A 19911-nucleotide genomic window follows, 5' to 3' on the forward strand; every position below is an offset into this window, starting at 1 on the left:
CATTCATGTTTCTGTTTCTCTGTGATCCAGCAGCAGACAGATTGCCCCTCTACCACCCAGTGGCAGCTGGACAAGTGGCTCAAGAAGGTCCGGAAAAAATCGGCCAGCAGTGACCAGGATCCTAGAGGGCATCTCCAGAGGAGTCCAGGCCACGCGCCCTCTCCAGACCCCCACAGAGCCTCGTCTCCAGCCCGGTCCTGGGACAAGGACCAGGAGTACAGCCCTAGCCAGAGCCCTATTCCCAGCCCACAGTTCAGTTATAGCCACAGGAACAGTCCTCTGCCTAGTCCTGGTTATAGCTTCTGCCCCAGCCCGAGTCCATTCCCCAGCACTTGTCCTAGTCCCACCCCCAGTCCTGGTCTAGGACACAGCCCAGTCCCCAGCCCAGTCCCCAGTGTTTGTCCCAGCCCCCGTGGGAGCCCCAGAGCCAGCCGCAGCCCCAGCCTCATACCCAGGAACCCCCCAAAAAGCCCCAGTCCCCAGCCTTCCTCTCTCCCAGCCCCCCCCACTATCCTCAGCTCCAGGATCCTCGGCAGGAGAGTTTCAAGCCTCTAACGAGACCCAGTCTAACAAATAGGCCAAATAATAATCACTCTCCCCAGCCACCTCCACAACACAGATCCAAGACTAAACCCACACAGGACAAAGGCCAAAGCAAAGCGAAGGTCAAAGACAAAGCTACTCCAGGTTTGAACTCTGACCAGAGTCACAACCATAAATCCAAACCGGATCTTAATTTTCAGCCAAATACCCTTACTGCAGCTCCCAAAACCAAACATCCAACAAAACCTGAGCGGACTCCCAAGGAAGGGAGAAGACCCAGGCACAGCGCCGACCCGAACCCAGGCCCACATTTCAGCCTAGCTCGAGAACCAGCCCCTCGAGAACCAAGCACTTACCTGCCACAGCCGCTAGTCAAGACACCAGCGGCAACACCAGTCACACATCTCATTCTACCTCCAAAGCCGCCAGTCTCAGCTCGAGATCCAGCCCCGGCCAAAAGCCTAAAGCCAAGTCCAGTGAGGCCCCGGCCCCTGTTCGAGTCCGGATACCTCACCCCGACCGTCCACAGAAGAAGCCCCGGTCCGGGGACCTAGAGGTGGACCGCCGAGAGACTACCCTGACCCAGACAGAGGAGAGGAGGAGCGAGAGAAAAGAGGAGAAACGGAGAGATAAACAGAGGAAGAAGCGGGAGAGAAAAGAAGAGAAGAGACTGGCGGAGGAGCAGCTGCTGAGACGTCCCTGGATCCAGAGTTCAGAGGAGGAGAAGGAGGAGGAGGAGGAGGAGGAGGGAGAGAAGGAGAGGCAGAGGAGGAGAGAGGATACAGCCAGAGAGGAGAAGAGGAGGAGGAGGCGGGAGCAGCATCAACAGCGAGGTGAATGGCAGGCCGTTCAGCCCAAACAGAGACCTCACACCAACAGCCAGCGGCACCGCACTCACGGAGACCCGCGCCACCCGGGGAGAACCGACAAGAGGAGAAGGAGGAGTGAGGAGGAGGAGAGAGAGTCACAGCCGGACCCTTCGCCTCCACCTTCACATTCCCCTATTCCTCTCATCCCATCCTCCTCCTCTTCCTCTTCATCCTCCTCTTCTGGGTCCGACTCGGAGCCTTCCGATCACCCCGTTAACATCGCCAAGGTTCCAGCGGACTCCACATCTCGCAAGAGGCCTATCCCCAGGAGAGGGCCCCAGGGCCCGGGGAGACCCAGAGACAACAGGCCCAAGGCGGTCTACCCTAGAGGCCCCGCCTCAGGTGACCCAGGCCAAGAGAGTCTAGGTGGGGAGAAGCGTGTACTCTACACCCTGGTCCCATTTGGGCGTAGCGAGCAGGCCACAGCCGCGCCCCGGCGAGGGTTGGGAAACCTCGTGGTACAGATAGACCTCTCTCTTCTCAATCGAGTCCCTGACACCACGACCGGCGCCCTCCAGAAACACTCCTCCTCTTCCTTGCCGTCCTCTTCGTTATCCAAGGCCAAGCAGCAGGAGGCCATGAGACACCTATTCGTCCCGGAGGCCGAGAGCAGAGATGCCAAAAGGAAACGCAAGGTTAGACATCAATACTCCACTTTCACTGTAGTTAACTTACCTGTGAAATCATGTATAGAAAGGAGCAGAGAGTATGAATACATGCCAACATATACTGACCTCTCTGTCTGTCTGTCTGTCTGTCTGTCTGTCTGTCTGTCTGTCTGTCTGTCTGTCTGTCTGTCTGTCTGTCTGTCTGTCTGTCTGTCTGTCTGTCTGTCTGTCTGTCTGTCTGTCTGTCTGTCTGTCTGTCTGTCTGTCTGTCTGTCTGTCTGTCTGTCTGTCTGTCTGTCTGTCTGTCTGTCTGCCTGCCTGTCTGTCTGTCTGTCTGTCTGCCTGCCTGCCTGTCTGTCTGTCTGTCTGTCTGTCTGTCTGTCTGTCTGTCTGTCTGTCTGTCTGTCTGTCTGTCTGTCTGTCTGTCTGTCTGTCTGTCTGTCTGTCTGTCTGTCTGTCTGTCTGTCTGTCTGCCTGCCTGTCTGTCTGTCTGTCTGTGTGTGTGTGTGTGTGTGTGTGTGTGTGTGTGTGTGTGTGTGTGTGTGGGTGTGGGTGTGTGTGTGTGTTTGTGTGTGTGTGTGTGTGTGTGTGTGTGTGTGCGTGTGTGTGTAACCAGTCGGAGAATGGTGTGTCGCACAGAGAAAGCAAGAGGAGTAGCTCTCATACAAATGACCCTTCAGGCCAGACAGAGACCTCAGCTCATAAACCTCCCTGCAACATCACCATGGAGACCATACACAACGGGTGAGACCACAAGAGATTGATTGAATTGATTAATTGATTGATTGATTGATTTATTGAAAATTGTATTAACAGATTGCAGAATGGGTACAATACAGTACAGCTCAATACACACAATTGTTAAGGGGATGCAGACCAGAGAAGGACTTTCGTCTTGTTTACATCAGGGTCCCCCATTTTCAATTCATCATAACATATATGACATACATGACATACAGATAGACAGTACTGCTACATCTATACATTTATTTTTTGATCTACTTTTTCTCCCCATTTTTCTATTTTTCTCTCATCCCAATTTCGTATTATCCAATTCTTCCCTCCCCTGTCTCGAACGTTGCTAGACCATGCCTCCCACTGGTCGGCTGCAATGTGGACGAAGCCTTGCATCACGTGTCCCCTCCGGTACACGAGGAGGCAGCCGTTGCATCTTTTCACCTGTACAGCGCGATCTCTCAGTGGCAAGGAGTAGCACGTGGGAGGCTCACGCTGCCCCCGATACTTTCCTGATTCTGGTGTACAGGCACACCAACCGACCTGTAGGAGTCGCTATCCACATTAATGTCCGATCCCCACCCACCAGCTTCCCACCCCCTAATACTGCCAATTGTATTAGTATGAATGACCAGCCAAGCCGGAAGCAACGGCGAGAGCTGGGCTTGAACCCAGCATCTCCTGCGTTAGTGGCGAGTGCCTTGCCCACTGCGCCACTTAGCCGCCCCCATCATCTATACATTTATGACATACCAGATTTACAAATACAGTACTGTTTGTGATACAAAAAGCGTAAAGAAGACACACCTTCATCCTCTTACACACACACACACACACACACACACACACACACACACACACACACACACACACACACACACACACACACACACACACACACACACACACACACACACACACACACACACATACAGATCCATACATCATTATATTTCATATTGTTATATTTGCATATTTAAAGGTAGAATCTGTAATGCCACCAAACAGCGATCTCTAGGCAAAAGAGCCCCACTTGGTATTGCACTTTGTTTAAGTTTTTGTTGATCTTGTGGGTTGAAGTTGGATGAGTATAAGGGAGGGGTTGCTACTGCTGGCCACACCTCAGGCTCTGGAGACATCTGGAGAAATGAACTTTATAATAAGCTACTAAACTCCGAACCACATCAGACCAAAACCAAAAATGTAAACAAAATGCAATACCAAGCGGGGGCTCTTTGCTGTTTGACTGTCTTACAGATTCTACCTCTAGGTTTGAGAAAATAACTCAAACCCAGAAAAGGTGCTGGCTAATAGATAGGTAAAATAATGATGACAGTCGCAACCATCACTGTTAATTTAACTAACATTTGTACCGCATAACAAAGTCTACTGTGAATGGATGAATCAATAGTTAATTTTAGTATGTTAGGATGCCCAGCCCACATGCAGGCTTATAGGGATGCTGTAAGGACACACACACACACACACATACACACACACACACACACACACACACACACACACACACACACACACACACACACACACACACACACACACACACACACACACACACACACACACACACACACACACACACACACACACACACACACACTGCCACTTTACTTTACTAACTCACTGCCACTTTACTGCCATTATTTTATTTTACTGCCATTATTTATATTTACTATGTACCACTGCTGCTTGAAGATTTGCACTAAGTTCTCCTTTACCTCTATATTTATTTCACTCATTCATTTCATTTTTAGCCACTGTGTATATTGTATATAGTCCTGTATGTGTGTACATTTTGTCCTATATGTTACTTTAAACTTTATATTAGATATTTTTATATACACTGTTGGAAGGGGGAACGTAATTGAATTTTTATGGGAAATGACAATAAAGTTGACTTTGACTATCAAGTACAGTGATAAAGTAAAGTAAAGTGATTTTTTTTTTAAATCTCATATCTATACAGTCTAAAGAACTTATAACTTATAATATATAACTTTTTCAGAGGAACAATGTTTTCAACCCTTTATTACGTCAGGAGTGTTTTGTTCTTTCATAGTTAAAGACAGTAGGGGTATTTTCTGGTGATACTTCACAGTCACACACCCCCAAATGATTTGGATCGACCTTACAGCTGCAAACACACAGGCCGTCCAACATGTCAAGACAAAGTTATGGTTCTTGGTCTCGAGGGTTCAGTTAAACAAATGAGTGTGTTTGCCTAATAGGTTCTTGGAGGAATATTTGGACAGCAAGGGGCCATTGTCTCCTCTCTCCCCACTATCAGACACCCCTGAACCCAGCAAACCCTCCTTTAAAACCCAGTGCTCGGAGCAGCACTATCCTCACAAGGACAAAGACAGAGATTCTGCTGTGAGGGTAAGAGAACATCCCAAAATTAGATCACTTCCAACCCCGTCACCTGCAACCACTTTTTTTGTAGGGATGCACTGATGTGAAAACTGTGGCCAATACTGATATTTACCAATAATAAATGTTCTGTTATGGGCGTTAACCGATATTTACAGATATCAGTGTGATTTGGAAGAAAAAACGGTTCCTAGAAGAAAATAATCTTAGAATTCTTAGAAAATAATCTGTCCATTTCAATGCTGTTGTGTTCATGAAAGTAACCATACAACGTCTGCGTGGCAAACAATTAAATACATAAATAAGCTGCAAAAATAGATAAGCAGAGAAATAATCATTGGTTGTCCACATCTGCCCTGTTCTGCTCCTTAGACTGACACTGATGAAAAAGATAAATCACCATCATCCTCCTGAAAGGCGCTATATAAATCCAAGAAATTATTATTATTATTATCATCAGCCAATACCAATATGGTTGCCGGTATATTGTGCATCCGTAATTTCTTTGGTTTCTCCACCCAGCCCAAGATGGAGGTGGAGTGTTTAGGACAGTCCCAGACAGGGCCTGGGTCCTGGGGCCCTCTTATAAGACAGCCAGGAGGACAGAAGGGGACCATACTTAACCATGAAACGTAAGTCCTAGGGGCCATATGGAAAAAAGGATAATGATAATCATTCTTCAGACTAATTATAATGATAATTAGACTGAATTATTTTTGATATTGTTACTGTATGACAATATCTGCTTAGGTATGTAAAATCACGTGTCAGTCCAATTGATGTTCATAATTTTGGTCTGCATGGCAGTGGAAAGTGTGATATCATGATATGATAACACTAAGGGCACACTGCCTATTTTGAGTGGTGCGTGTGTGCAGCCCATGTTAACAGGTTAGAGCAGACACACAACCCATGTTAACAGGTTAGAGCAGCCATACAGCCCATGTTAACAGGTTAGAGCAGCCATACAGCCCATGTTAACAGGTTAGAGCAGCCATACAGCCCATGTTAACAGGTTAGAGCAGCCATACAGCCCATGTTAACAGGTTAGAGCAGACACACAGCCCATGTTAACAGGTTAGAGCAGCCACACAGCCCATGTTAACAGGTTAGAGCAGACACACAGCCCATGTTAACAGGTTAGAGCAGCCATACAGCCCATGTTAACAGGTTAGAGCAGCCATACAGCCCATGTTAACAGGTTAGAGCAGACACACAGCCCATGTTAACAGGTTAGAGCAGCCATACAGCCCATGTTAACAGGTTAGAGCAGCCATACAGCCCATGTTAACAGGTTAGAGCAGACACACAGCCCATGTTAACAGGTTAGAGCAGACACACAACCCATGTTAACAGGTTAGAGCAGACACACAACCCATGTTAACAGGTTAGAGCAGCCACACAACCCATGTTAACAGGTTAGAGCAGCCATACAGTGACCATGTTAACAGGTTAGAGCAGACACACAACCCATGTTAACAGGTTAGAGCAGACACACAACCCATGTTAACAGGTTAGAGCAGACACACAACCCATGTTAACAGGTTAGAGCAGACACACAGCCCATGTTAACAGGTTAGAGCAGACACACAACCCATGTTAACAGGTTAGAGCAGACACACAACCCATGTTAACAGGTTAGAGCAGCCATACAGCCCATGTTAACAGGTTAGAGCAGCCATACAGCCCATGTTAACAGGTTAGAACAGACACACAACCCATGTTAACAGGTTAGAGCAGACACACAGTGACCATGTTAACAGGTTAGAGCAGACACACAGCCCATGTTAACAGGTTAGAGCAGCCATACAGCCCATGTTAACAGGTTAGAGCAGACACACAACCCATGTTAACAGGTTAGAGCAGCCATACAGCCCATGTTAACAGGTTAGAGCAGCCATACAGCCCATGTTAACAGGTTAGAGCAGACACACAGCCCATGTTAACAGGTTAGAGCAGACACACAACCCATGTTAACAGGTTAGAGCAGACACACAGTGACCATGTTAACAGGTTAGAGCAGACACACAGCCCATGTTAACAGGTTAGAGCAGCCATACAGCCCATGTTAACAGGTTAGAGCAGCCATACAGCCCATGTTAACAGGTTAGAGCAGCCATACAGCCCATGTTAACAGGTTAGAGCAGCCATACAGCCCATGTTAACAGGTTGGAGCAGCCATACAGCCCATGTTAACAGGTTAGAGCAGACACACAACCCATGTTAACAGGTTAGAGCAGCCATACAGCCCATGTTAACAGGTTAGAGCAGCCACACAACCCATGTTAACAGGTTAGAGCAGACACACAGTGACCATGTTAACAGGTTAGAGCAGCCATACAGCCCATGTTAACAGGTTAGAGCAGACACACAACCCATGTTAACAGGTTAGAGCAGCCATACAGCCCATGTTAACAGGTTAGAGCAGACACACAACCCATGTTAACAGGTTAGAGCAGCCATACAGCCCATGTTAACAGGTTAGAGCAGCCACACAACCCATGTTAACAGGTTAGAGCAGACACACAGTGACCATGTTAACAGGTTAGAGCAGCCATACAGCCCATGTTAACAGGTTAGAGCAGACACACAACCCATGTTAACAGGTTAGAGCAGACACACAACCCATGTTAACAGGTTAGAGCAGCCATACAGCCCATGTTAACAGGTTAGAGCAGACACACAGCCCATGTTAACAGGTTAGAACAGCCACACAGCCCATGTTAACAGGTTAGAGCAGACACACAACCCATGTTAACAGGTTAGAGCAGCCATACAGCCCATGTTAACAGGTTAGAGCAGCCATACAGCCCATGTTAACAGGTTAGAGCAGCCATACAGTGACCATGTTAACAGGTTAGAGCAGACACACAGTGACCATGTTAACAGGTTAGAACAGCCACACAGCCCATGTTAACAGGTTAGAACAGCCACACAGCCCATGTTAACCTCTTAACAGGCGTGCAGAAAAGTGGCAATTTTCTTTTACTTGAACTTGAGGACTGCATACTTTGCAAAGCTTAGCTTTATACGTTATACTTATAGCACATGCATGAGCCTGGTCTCTTTTGAAAGATAACATTCTGAAGTTACTAATGCAAAAAAGGAAAATCGCTTTTAGTGCTAAAGAAATAGAGTAACAGAGGTCTGAACTTGAGTTGAACTTGAACTTGTGTACTAAAATCTTTCTGTAGTGGTTGCAAGATTCCATATTCCAATATTCCAGCATAGAGGTATACGCTGGAAAACACTGCGGTTCCATAGCCTGAAGTCTTATGTAGTACAGGTCCAGATTTTATAAAATTTTTATTTTATTTGATGTGGATAGTCATATTGATATCATACCAGCAACATTACAGAACTGACACCTTTCACTATCGTTTCAATGTCTATATCTGTAGAATATGTCACAGACATGAAAAAAAAGGTGGAGGCTACATGTGTACTATGTAGTCATACCAGAAACCCCATGTAGGCTACAATTATATAATATTACGAGGGAAGGACAAGAATCGCGTGACTGCTTTCTGGTTACAACACTTTCAGACCGTTCATCGGGGATGATGGATGACATGAAACAACCTATTATTGAAGGCCATTATCAAACAAACTCAGTGTAGAGAGACGGGGCCGGCAGTGGCAGCACAGCAGTCCTGTGTGTGACACAGCAGTCCTGTGTGTGACACAGCGCGCGTGCGAGACACAGTGGTTCAGCGAGACACAGCAGTTCAGCGAGGTCGCGGTCACACACAGGTAAAGACAAGCTGTGTGGACCTAAGCATAATGGATGATAAACTATAAATATATTTCCCAACTGTACCATGTCTCACACACTCATCCTGCCTGCTCCTGCTGGACTCACACATACTTTAAGGCAGTGTTTATCAACTGGTGGGTCACGACCCAAAAGTGGGTCGCGGGGCCATTTTGAGTGGGTCGCGAATGTGTGTGTAAAAATATATATATATATATATTTAAAAAAATATATATATATACTTTTTGGCTCTGGTCCAGCTGAAGAAAAAGCAGAGGAACAGATTGGACATTGAGCATGACCTCAGAGTTGCTTTGTCTACCATCACCCCAGACTTTGAGACTCTTGTCAGGAGCAAACAACATCCCCAGTTATCCCATTAGTTCCCTGGGATTTTAAGCTAAGAAGTCTGCTAAGAAGCATAAATTATATTATTTATTATTATTATTTTATTTCATTGTGTTTTTATCCCTAGTTGCACTTTTGTTGCAACCCCAGTTATCCCATTAGTTGAATGAATGAATGAAAACTTTATTTAACAGATTGTAGAATGGGTACAATACAGTACGGCTCAATACATACAATTGTTAAGGGGATGCAGACCTGAGAAAGTCGTTTGTCTTGTTTCCATCAGGGTCCCCCATTTTCAATTCATATAGTTCCCCCAAACTTACTGTAGGTCTGTTAAGTTGTGGGATATTTTCAATGTTTTAGCTCATTTTGATTTAAATTGTATAATTCCCATTTTAAAATGTTTTACCATGGTATGTTTGGTATCCTTTTTTTCAGCACAGCCTCACATATATGACCTGACAGTTAGTTTTCATATTGTATAATACTGTATATACTGTATACTGCATAATGTACAACACAAAACACAAAATCGGATTGAGAAAATGTGTTATTTTTACTATGAACCAATGCAAACATATTCAATCAAGCATATACAACAGTGGAAATGCACCCTAGGTAGCATATTTACATAAACAAAAGAGAGCAGAACAGAATTCAATTTACAAATCATTATTTTCTCCATACACAGGTAATAAACACAGACTGGAAATTATCACCAGCATGCTTTCTTTTACAAAAAGTCAGTAAAAGTAAGTTTTTTACAAAAAAAAAGTTAAAAATAAGTAAAGTGGGATATTCAATATTTAAGCATTACATCACACGCAGGAGTGGTTTGTGACCAATAAACCATGCCTAGGGGTGGTTGTTAGGCCCGAGGCGCAGCCGAGGGTCGTTAGACCCCCCTAGGCATGGTTTATTGGTCACAAATCACGACTGCACGTGGTGTAAAGCTTTTATACAACTGCCAGATTCATCCAACCTTATTTCTATACAATAAACACACATTAATCGAAGATTTATTGAAAAAACCATCCGCCAGAAAAAGTAGTTCCCACAACTCCATGTGGAAGCAGCTTGAAGTGCATCCAACCAAACTAACACATCCAACTGTGTATTATTGGAATGATTGAGAGAAGTTGCCTCATGTGGAAGCAGCTTGAAGTGCATCCAACCAACTAACACATCCAACTGTGTATTATTGGAATGATTGATTGAAAATTTATTAAAACGTTTTCTTTGCCCTATAGGAAAAAAACGTTTTCTTCGCCCTATTTTTTTATTTATTTCTTTTAGCCTAAACTTAACCAGTTGGAAACCAGGGGTACAGTAATAAAATTAGCAATCAACCAATCAATCAATTCAATAGACCATGCTCACTTAAAACAGCGCTGCTTCTCTCTCAGTCTGACTCCCCCACTGTTGCAGACAGGAGTGTGTGTGTGTGTGTGTGCGTGTGTGTGTGTGTGTGTGTGTGTGTGTGTCACAGTGTGTGTGTGCGTGTGTGTGTGTATGTGTGTGTGTGTGTGTGTGTGTGTGTGTGTGTATGTGTGTGTTTGTGGGTACGCCAGCGTCGGACAGTGTGAGAGAGAACGCTGCAGTCGGAAAGTAGGAAGGAAGAAATTTAAATCAATCAATTAATCTATCAATCAATCCGCGATTTTTCTTTTGTTCTAGATTGAGTCAAGACCCATCAATTACATCATCCAACATTGTTTAAAATACTAACACGTTCCCCTTGACAGAATCGCTTTATATTTAGTCGTTATGACGCTATCAACATATCCATTTGTTAAAGATTATTGTCCGCCATCTTGTTTTTTCCGACGGAGTGATCCGGCGGAGTGATGTGATTCGGTGGTGGGCGGGTCCTGGGACCAGGAGCGTGGATTATGAAGGATACATACGTGTAAATGGACTGTTTCAGCCAATCAGAATAGAGAAATTTGCATGCCGTTGTATAAACATATATACAGTACACATATGACTAGAGTGCAGTCATATAGAGTGCAGGATGCCTGAGGTGTATCCAAAAAATATATATACACTACACTCATGTGTACGTACGTGTGTGTGTGTGTGTGTGTGTGTGTGTGTGTGTGTGTGTGTGTGTGTGTGTACAATCCAAAGAGTGTTCTTTGCAAACCCAACAAGTACAGTAAGAGTGTGACTGACTAAACATAAGCAATAAATCTCCAAAATAAGTGCCTTTACCTCCTGTTGTCATCTACAAAAGATGACATCTGAAGATTCTTCTACTTCTACTTCTACTGCTACTACTACTACTACTACTACTACTACTACTACTACTACTACTACTACTACTACTACTACTACTACTACTGCTACTGCTACTACTACTGTTATAAGTCGAACTACTAAAGCTAAAGTTTTGCTGGCTGGAAAAACGTGTGTTCTGCAGAAATGATCTTGTAAACAATGTATCGCTCACTTACATTCTTCTTCTACTGTTCTTTTCTGGCAGTCAACTTCCGCCTCCTTCAGCACTTCCTCTCAGTTTTTTCAGTTTGGTTCTAGCACAACAAATGGCCAAGATATTGATAAAAATTTAACGCCTGTAAAATTAAATCTGGCACATTTTACGCATGCGTAAAGGTTTATTTAGCATCGAATTGAAATGATCCTGGTTCAGTTATTTATTGTTTTATCAACACCAAATAAAAAGTAGCGTGTAGTTTCAAGGCCACGTCATAATGCTACGTCGAAAAAAAACCCGGAAATGTACTACATTTCCCAGGCAGATCACGTCAAACAACGACGTCATTCTATCACGCCGGCGATATCGGAGTCGCCTAAGAGTTGCTAAGAAGCATATATTATTTATTATTATTCTTTTATTTCATTGGGTTTTTAGCCCTAGTTGCACTTTTGTTGCACTTTTTTGTGTTTATTTCATGTTTTTAACAGTGCATGAAAGATTGTGTATTACTGCAACAACAACAAAAATGTATAAATCATAGTGGTTCAAAAACGTAGGTTGCGACTTAATGACTAAGGAAAATGTTGGGTCCCGAGGCTAGACCAGTTGAGAACCACTGCTTTAAGGGCTTTAAGGCTTGTGGCTCATCCACACCTTCTCCTTCCTTCTCACGCCATGATAACTATATTTGTGAATGAACACAGTACAAAATGCATCCACAGATTACACAGTAGGCTATATAGTGTGAAACAAAAATGCATTTCTCTAATACCTCGTTGGCTGCTTGTCATGAAAAGAGGTTCTTGAGTCCTTGGAAAGTCCTTTGACTGTCTGCTTTGACTTCAGACATCAATAATTGCAACTTTTAAATTAAATCTTGTGGAGACACCTGCTCACCTGAAGTCCAGTAGAGAGGGATAGCCAGTTCTGTCATTTCTGCTCTTAAATGTAACTTATGAGATGTTGTGCCTTATTGCTTTTAACTGTTGACCAATGAATTTACTGTACATTTAGATTTTAGCCTTACATCAAATTATTTATGCATCACATTATTTATCTATTTATTACTTTGTACATGAAATTAAGAAATAAATCATGAATCAATTAATTATCATGAATGAGTATTTATGCAACAGCACTTACACCATGTATCTCTCTCTCTCTCTCTCTCTAGCCTGCATCATGCTGAATACTACATGCACGAGGCCAAGAGGATGAAGCACCGTGCAGATGCCATGGTGAGCTCTCTGTCTTTAGAACCGACTCTCTGCCGGGTGACTTAATCCAGCAGAGTTTTGTGTCCCATTATCCCATGTCCTCCTCAAAGAGAGTGACAGGATTCAGGTTAAAACTCTGCAGAATGCCCCTTTAACTCTCCTGGCTCACTTTGTGTGGTCTCCATCAAGGTGGACAAGCTGGGGAAGGCAGTGAATTATGTGGATGCCGCTCTCTCCTTCATGGAGTGTGGGAAAGCCATGGAGGAAGGTCCAGTGGAGGCCAAGTCTCCCTATACCATGTACTCTGAGACAGTGGAGCTGATCAGGTGAGCCACACATACTCCCTGACGTACTGTGTACAAATGGTTATTCATACTGAGCAGATGCAGACGCGGGTTCAATTCCCGGTAGCGGTACTACTCCCTGTCCCAACAAACACAATTGGAGGAAGCCGGTGGGGTATTAGTCCAGGTCGTTGCATTAGCTACTCCTAATGGTCGGTTGGGGCGCCTGTTCAGTAGGGAGGGGATCTGGGGGAGATAGCGTGAACCTCTGCACGTGTTACTCTCCCAGTGAAACTCCTTGCTGTCAGGTGAAAAGAAGCGGCTGGCGACTTCACATATATATCGGAGGAGACATGTGGTAGTCTACACGCTCCCCAGACCGCACATGGAGAATTGGCATAGCGACTAAATTGGGGAGAATTATTTTTTGTACAAGACATTTTTTTATGCACACACACACACACGTTTTGGCACAACTATACTTGTACCGTATCATCGACCTCATAAATAGAGTAAGCCAGGTACTGTGCATACACACACGCACGCACACACACACACACACACACGCACGCACGCACGCACGCACGCACGCACGCACGCACGCACGCACACACACACACACACACACACACACACACACACACACACACACACACACACACACACACACACACACACACACACACACACACACACACACACACACACACACACACACACACACACACACACACACAGTGTGGCTGTATCAGTAATGCTCCCATGTTGTCAGGTATGCCATGAGATTGAAGAGCCACTCAGGCCCTGGGGCGAGACAGGAAGACAAACAGCTGGCCGTTCTGTGGTGCGTATGTCACTTCCTCCATTTATACCCCATCTATCATCCGGCCCGGTGACATTTATGTTGTAGGGGATGGTTTGTTATTGCTAAAGGTTAGTGCCGTGCGTGCACCCATCCCACTCCTCTAGCGGGTGCTGCGTTGGGAAACAAAGAGAACTGTTACTGGTAAAGAACTGAATCCGCATACTGGTATTGATTCTCCCAGTGGTCAAACTGGTTTTTATCTAACATCTACATTTCACTGGGTTTTCGTCAGGGTCAACTGGGGTTGAAAGGTCCTGACGGAGGCTGAGTGAGGTTTAAAACATAGATGAAGTGAGATCAAGTAGGTTACATTTTACTCTCGGTAGCATTTATACTAGTGTGCGGATTCATTTCTTTAGTCACTGATTATTATTTTTATTATTACCCTGCATTCCTCTGACTGTGTGTGTGTGTGTGTGTGTGTGTGTGTGTGTGTGTGTGTGTGTGTGTGTGTGTGTGTGTGTGTGTGTGTGTGTGTGTGTGTGTGTGTGTGTGTGTGTGTGTGTGTGTGTGTGTGTGTGTGTGTGTGTGTGTGTGTGTGTGTGTGTGTGTGTGTGTGTGTGTGTGTGTGTGTGTGTGTGTGTGTGTGTGTGTGTGATCCATAGTTTCCGGTGCCTCGCGCTCCTTTACTGGCAGATGTTTCGTCTGAAGAAGGATCATGCGCTCAAATACTCCAAAGCTCTGCTGGACTACTTTAAGGTCTCCTGAAACCTCTGGTGGAGTCTTCTATTTAACAAAATCACGGAAGCGCAAAATTCCATTACTTGTGTAAATCGCATCTGTTTATGGTTATATGTTAAAACCGGCGTGTTTTGGTAGCAAGGCCTTCATCCGGATGACAACGGCGGTTTTAGCATACGTTACCTTTAAAGGTGCTGTAAGTGGTGTTTTCTTGTTTAAATAAGTGTTAAATAGCTCTACATTCTGACAGCCATCACTGATAGAGTGTTTGGTCAGTAACATGGGTCTCCCAGTCCCTCTGTTCTCTTCACCTGATCACAAATACATTTTCTGGTATCCCTTCCCACTTTATCCAATCAGGAGAGAGAACCCTAATGGACGGCCAGGTAGCGCGGCGGACTAAGCGTCTGACTACCACCGCAGAGACAGTGGGATCGAATCCAGCTGCCGCGGTACCTCCGTGTCAGCGGGTGGAAAGCCGGTGGGGTGGGTCCTGGTCATTGTAAACAGCGACTCCTAGAGGTCGGTCGGGGCGCCTGCTCAGCGAGGAAGGGATCTGGGTGAGGTAGTGTGATCCTCCCACGCGTTACACTTACCCAATGAGAGTCCTCGCTGTCATGTGAAAAAAAGCGGCTGGCAGCCTCCACATGTATCGGAGGAGACATGTGATAGGCTTCAATCCTCCCTAGACCGGCAAGTGGGGGGAATTGGCATAATGACTAAATTGGGATGGGAGAAAAACGGAAAAAAGGGGGAGGAAAAATATAAATATAAAAAAAAATAAAAGGAGATAACCCTAGATATTTGTACTTATTTCTATCTTGCCAAGCCACATTTTCTTACTGTACTGATAGATTATTTTACTTGTTTCAAGCACATTTGCTTATAACTAAGTTGTACTTCTTATTTTGGTCAGACCATTTTTGCAGTGTGGAGTTCTCTCTCCTGATTGAATAAAGTGGGAAGGGGATTCCAGAAATTTTATTTTGTGTTTACTGCAGAGCGGAGGGACTGGGAGACTATGTCACTGACCAAACACTCTATACCAGTGATGGCTGTCGGAATGTAGAGCTATTTAACATGTAGACCACTTATTTTAACAAAGAAAATACCACTTACAGCACCTTTAACTAGCTTCATGACATCATCTTGCTACATGAAAGACTAAATAAAATACCAGGGCAGACAGTGTTAGATAACCAGGTGCTGCTTAAGGAATTTTCACAACTAATTTCAGTGGTTGGATATAGTTGGGGGGTTTGGTGGGATTTGAATGCTATTATACAGTATCACATTCTCAGAGTTTTAACTGTTAACTGTGTCTTTTCAGAGTTCACCCAAAGTGCCTAGTGCCGCACAGCCCTTCTGGAACGACTTAACGAAGTAAGTATGGGAAAGCCGAGTTCAAATCATATGTTTTCTATGAATTATCCTTTTGGATTTGTGTGATCACCTTCTTTCTGCTCTCCACGTGATTTGTCCACAGGGGTGCAGCGGGGCCCCCTCCCTCACTTTCTCCCAACCCCAAAAGCCTTACCCCGGGGTCACACGGGGCCAGCGCCGCAGCCTCCTCCCTCATCAGCATTCCCCAGCGTATCCACCAGATGGCAGCAAACCACCTGAACATCACCAACAGTGTTCTGTACAGCTATGAGTACTGGGAGGTGGCAGACAACCTCGCCAAAGAGAACAAGGGTGAGGAAAGTCACCGCCACTACGGGTCCGTGTTTAGCTACTGGGCGTGCTTAACCCTTTCACTGCCACACGACAGAAGGTTAACCCTTTACTATCACACAACCGACGGCGATGCTCCATCATTAGCATCATCCGCGGAGCTAATGATGCTAATGATGGAGCATCGCCATCGGTTGTGTGATAGTAAGGGCTAACCTTCTGTATTGTCACAGTGAAAGGGTTAACCGGCTGTCGTGGGGCAGTGAAAGGGTCCAACCTCCTGTCTCCTCCACATCCCAGATATTCTTGATTGAATGAGTGTTAAACTGATGTAAAAACAACTATTTACATTTAGTCATTTAGCTGACACTTTCAAACAAAACGACTTACAAATTGTGTGCAATAACTCAGCAGGAGGGGTACACCTCTGGCGGTTAAGGGTAAGTGGTATTGTTTGTCTAGCAATGCTGAACTTGAGTATTTGAAGTGCATAGTAGCATACATAGTAGCATAGTCGATATGCCCTTCCAACAGATGAGTTCAGTCGGTCAGCTACAGGGAGAAGCTAGCGTGCTCACAGACTCAGACCCTGTACGTCACGCATCTACACTGTTTGATATGCCCTTCCAACAGATGAGTTCAGTCGGTCAGCTACAGGGAGAAGCTAGCGTGCTCACAGACTCAGACCCTGTACGTCACGCATCTACACTGTTTGATATGCCCTTCCAACAGATGAGTTCACACGAGTGCCTGACTATGCCTGTCTCTACGTTGCTCTATGATATGCAAGGTGTGTCAATACATCATCTCTTATCGTGCAGAAACCTGAACAGACTTGTCTTGCACAGATGAAAATAACGTGTACGGATGTCCAGAATTCCTGTGTACAGACAGCAAATATACACTCTATGACCAATAACAGCTTAGATGATTTGCATTATGTTTCTTCAACTATAGAGCAAGTTAATTTCCTCTTAACATGCATACCTTTGTGTATTTCCCAGTTTGTGTTTGTAAAACACATTGATGAGCCACAGAGTGTGCTAGCTTAAATTGAGAGTGAGCGGTTGTGTGTGTTAAGTTAACAACCTGGGTTATCTGAATACCAGCTGTACTAAGGGTTAATAGCACTCTATACACTGTAGGTGTTCCAGTAAAGATGCCGCTGATTCGGAGTGATATTTAGCCCCTTTCCCGGTAGGTAGTGTGTTCCGTAGAAATGCGTTCCAACTTCCTTGCAATCTCAAGATTTGTTTGATATCAACTTCACACTAGCTTCAAAAGTGAGCCCGGTACGGCCTTCAAAAGACAAAAGACGGTCTGGATGACATAAGGGCTGCTAGCATTAGCTAGTAAGTGTAACCCCGCGACTTTCACATTCCACAACCGGCTGTGCCGACGCATAACGTTAGTCGCGCCGTGGGTTTGGGCGGTTTTGTGCTTGTTGCCTTTTAGAAGTCCGTCTAAGCGGCACTGGGGGCAACTGTGGCTCAGGAGGTGGTAGAGCGGTCGTCTGATAATCGGAAAGGTTCCCGGTTTGATTTCCGCTCCTCTCGGTTGGCGTGTTCGAAGAGTCCTTGAGCAAGACACTCAACCCCTAACTGCTCCCGATGAGCAGGTTGGCACCTTGCATGGTTGCCTCCGCCATCAGTGTGTGAATGTGTGAGTTGAATGGGTGAACTGTGAGGCGTAAACTGTAAAGCGCTTTGGATGAAAGAGCCATATAAATGCAGTCCATTTACCATGTACTCTTCCCTTTGTCTCTGTCTGTCTTTTGTCTTTCCCTCCAGAGTTCTTCAACTACTTGAACACTCTGTCCGGACCGTTGACCCTCCACAGTAGCGTTGCACACGCCGTCCAGTACACCAGACAGGCTCTCCAGTGGATACGGATCAGTGCCAAACTCAACTAGCAGAGCCCAGGGGTTTTCGACCTGACAGCCTGCCTACTGGAAACCCTGGGGCTTTACTGGGACAAAGCCCCGGACCGCCTCTATTCCTTTCCTAGGACTCCTCCAATGAGCATAGTGCTGTGAAATATTGGTACTTTCACTCTACAGAACCTGCCATGGGTTTTCTGCCTTTGTCACCTCCCAGGGCCTTGCTTTGTACAAAGTCTTCTGAACCATCCATGGCCTCCTTATCTTCCACACTGACTGCGATGTAAAGAGTGCCCCTGGTTACATTAATATGCCATCATCCCGCCTAAGGAAAGCGAGAGATTCTCAGAAATCTTGACAGAATGAAGCGTCACAGACATGTTTCCCTCTGAAGGGCAATACGAACTGTGGATTTAATTTCTCTAACCTTCGTCAGGTGCTCTTTTGGCACACAGAGGTCGGGACTGTGATGACTTTTTACATTCGGAGAGGATTAATCGATATCGACGTGGAATCGGATTTGGGATCTTGGTGATAATAATATGGATCACGTGAGATGGACAGAGAACAGGGGATCTATGGTTCTTGGAACATGTGACATGGTGTACCACTTTTCCCAAAGTAACCAACGGATCAGCATATTTCGCTTTGTACGTTTTTTGTTATGATGTTTGGACTTTTTAGAATTCGGTGACAATTTCTCTTGTCATGTGTCTTTGTAACTGTTCCTGTGCAATATTTGTTGGATTCTCTGTTTTTACAGACAAAAGAAATATAGAACAATGACATGATTTGTTGGCGAGTCCAGTAGCCAACAGTCAAGTTCCCTTCTATGCAAAATTTTATTTTTGTTGCTGTTTTAAGATGTTGTACGATGTAATTGTTTTTATGTATGTTTCACAGAGTTGAAGAAATTGAGTAAAACTCACTCTTGTAAAATAATGTCCAATTCAAGAGCTTGTTTTGAATTAGCTCACTGAGTAAATAGCCATTTACTGTGCATGTATCACACTATCGCATGTATCACCAGAGGATTGACACCATAAATTGACACCTGTTACATTGGTGCTGAGACCTGGAATATACAGTATGGTTAAAGGTGCACTTCACCAAAAACCAATGCTGATTTTATTTATTATGCACATAATCTCGTACATATCCTAAAACTGTAAACCTGATAGGACACTAGTCTTTATTAGAAACTGAACCTGAAAGGACTCTAGTCTTTATTAGAAACTGAACCTGATAGGACTCTAGTCTTTATTAGAAACTGAACCTGATAGGACTCTAGTCTTTATTAGAAACTGACCTGAAAGGACACTAGTCTTTATTAGAAACTGACCCTGATAGGACACTAGTCTTTATTAGAAACTGAACCTGATAGGACACTAGTCTTTATTAGAAACTGACCCTGATAGGACTCTAGTCTTTATTAGAAACTGACCCTGATAGGACACTAGTCTTTATTAGAAACGGAACCTGAAAGGACAATGGTCTTTATTAGAAACTGAACCTGATAAAACACTAGTCTTTATTAGAAACTGACCTGAAAGGACACTAGTCTTTATTATAAACGGAACCTGATAAAACACTAGTCTTTATTAGAAACTGACCTGAAAGGAC

General features: G+C 44.7%; 1 protein-coding gene across 1 annotated transcript in view; it reads left to right on the forward strand.

Moving 5' to 3' along the window:
* The window catches only part of aff3 (AF4/FMR2 family, member 3), a gene marked incomplete at its 5' end in the record, with an annotated part of 22884 nt that extends 3725 nt beyond the window's left edge, over window positions 1-19159 (forward strand). Inside the window, 12 exons of the mRNA XM_084311495.1 lie at window positions 31-532; window positions 807-2047; window positions 2637-2764; window positions 5002-5152; window positions 5666-5775; window positions 12863-12926; window positions 13095-13231; window positions 13962-14033; window positions 14660-14753; window positions 16066-16118; window positions 16222-16430; window positions 18200-19159. Of these exons, the coding sequence (XP_084167621.1) occupies window positions 31-532; window positions 807-2047; window positions 2637-2764; window positions 5002-5152; window positions 5666-5775; window positions 12863-12926; window positions 13095-13231; window positions 13962-14033; window positions 14660-14753; window positions 16066-16118; window positions 16222-16430; window positions 18200-18321 (2883 nt within the window). The 3' untranslated portion in view covers window positions 18322-19159. The remainder of the gene's footprint in view (window positions 1-30; window positions 533-806; window positions 2048-2636; window positions 2765-5001; window positions 5153-5665; window positions 5776-12862; window positions 12927-13094; window positions 13232-13961; window positions 14034-14659; window positions 14754-16065; window positions 16119-16221; window positions 16431-18199) is intronic.
* Window positions 19160-19911: the final 752 nt, after the last annotated feature.

This window comes from Notolepis coatsorum (assembly GCF_963971535.1).
Source record: "Notolepis coatsorum genome assembly, chromosome: 3".
NCBI lineage: Eukaryota > Metazoa > Chordata > Actinopteri > Aulopiformes > Paralepididae > Notolepis > Notolepis coatsorum.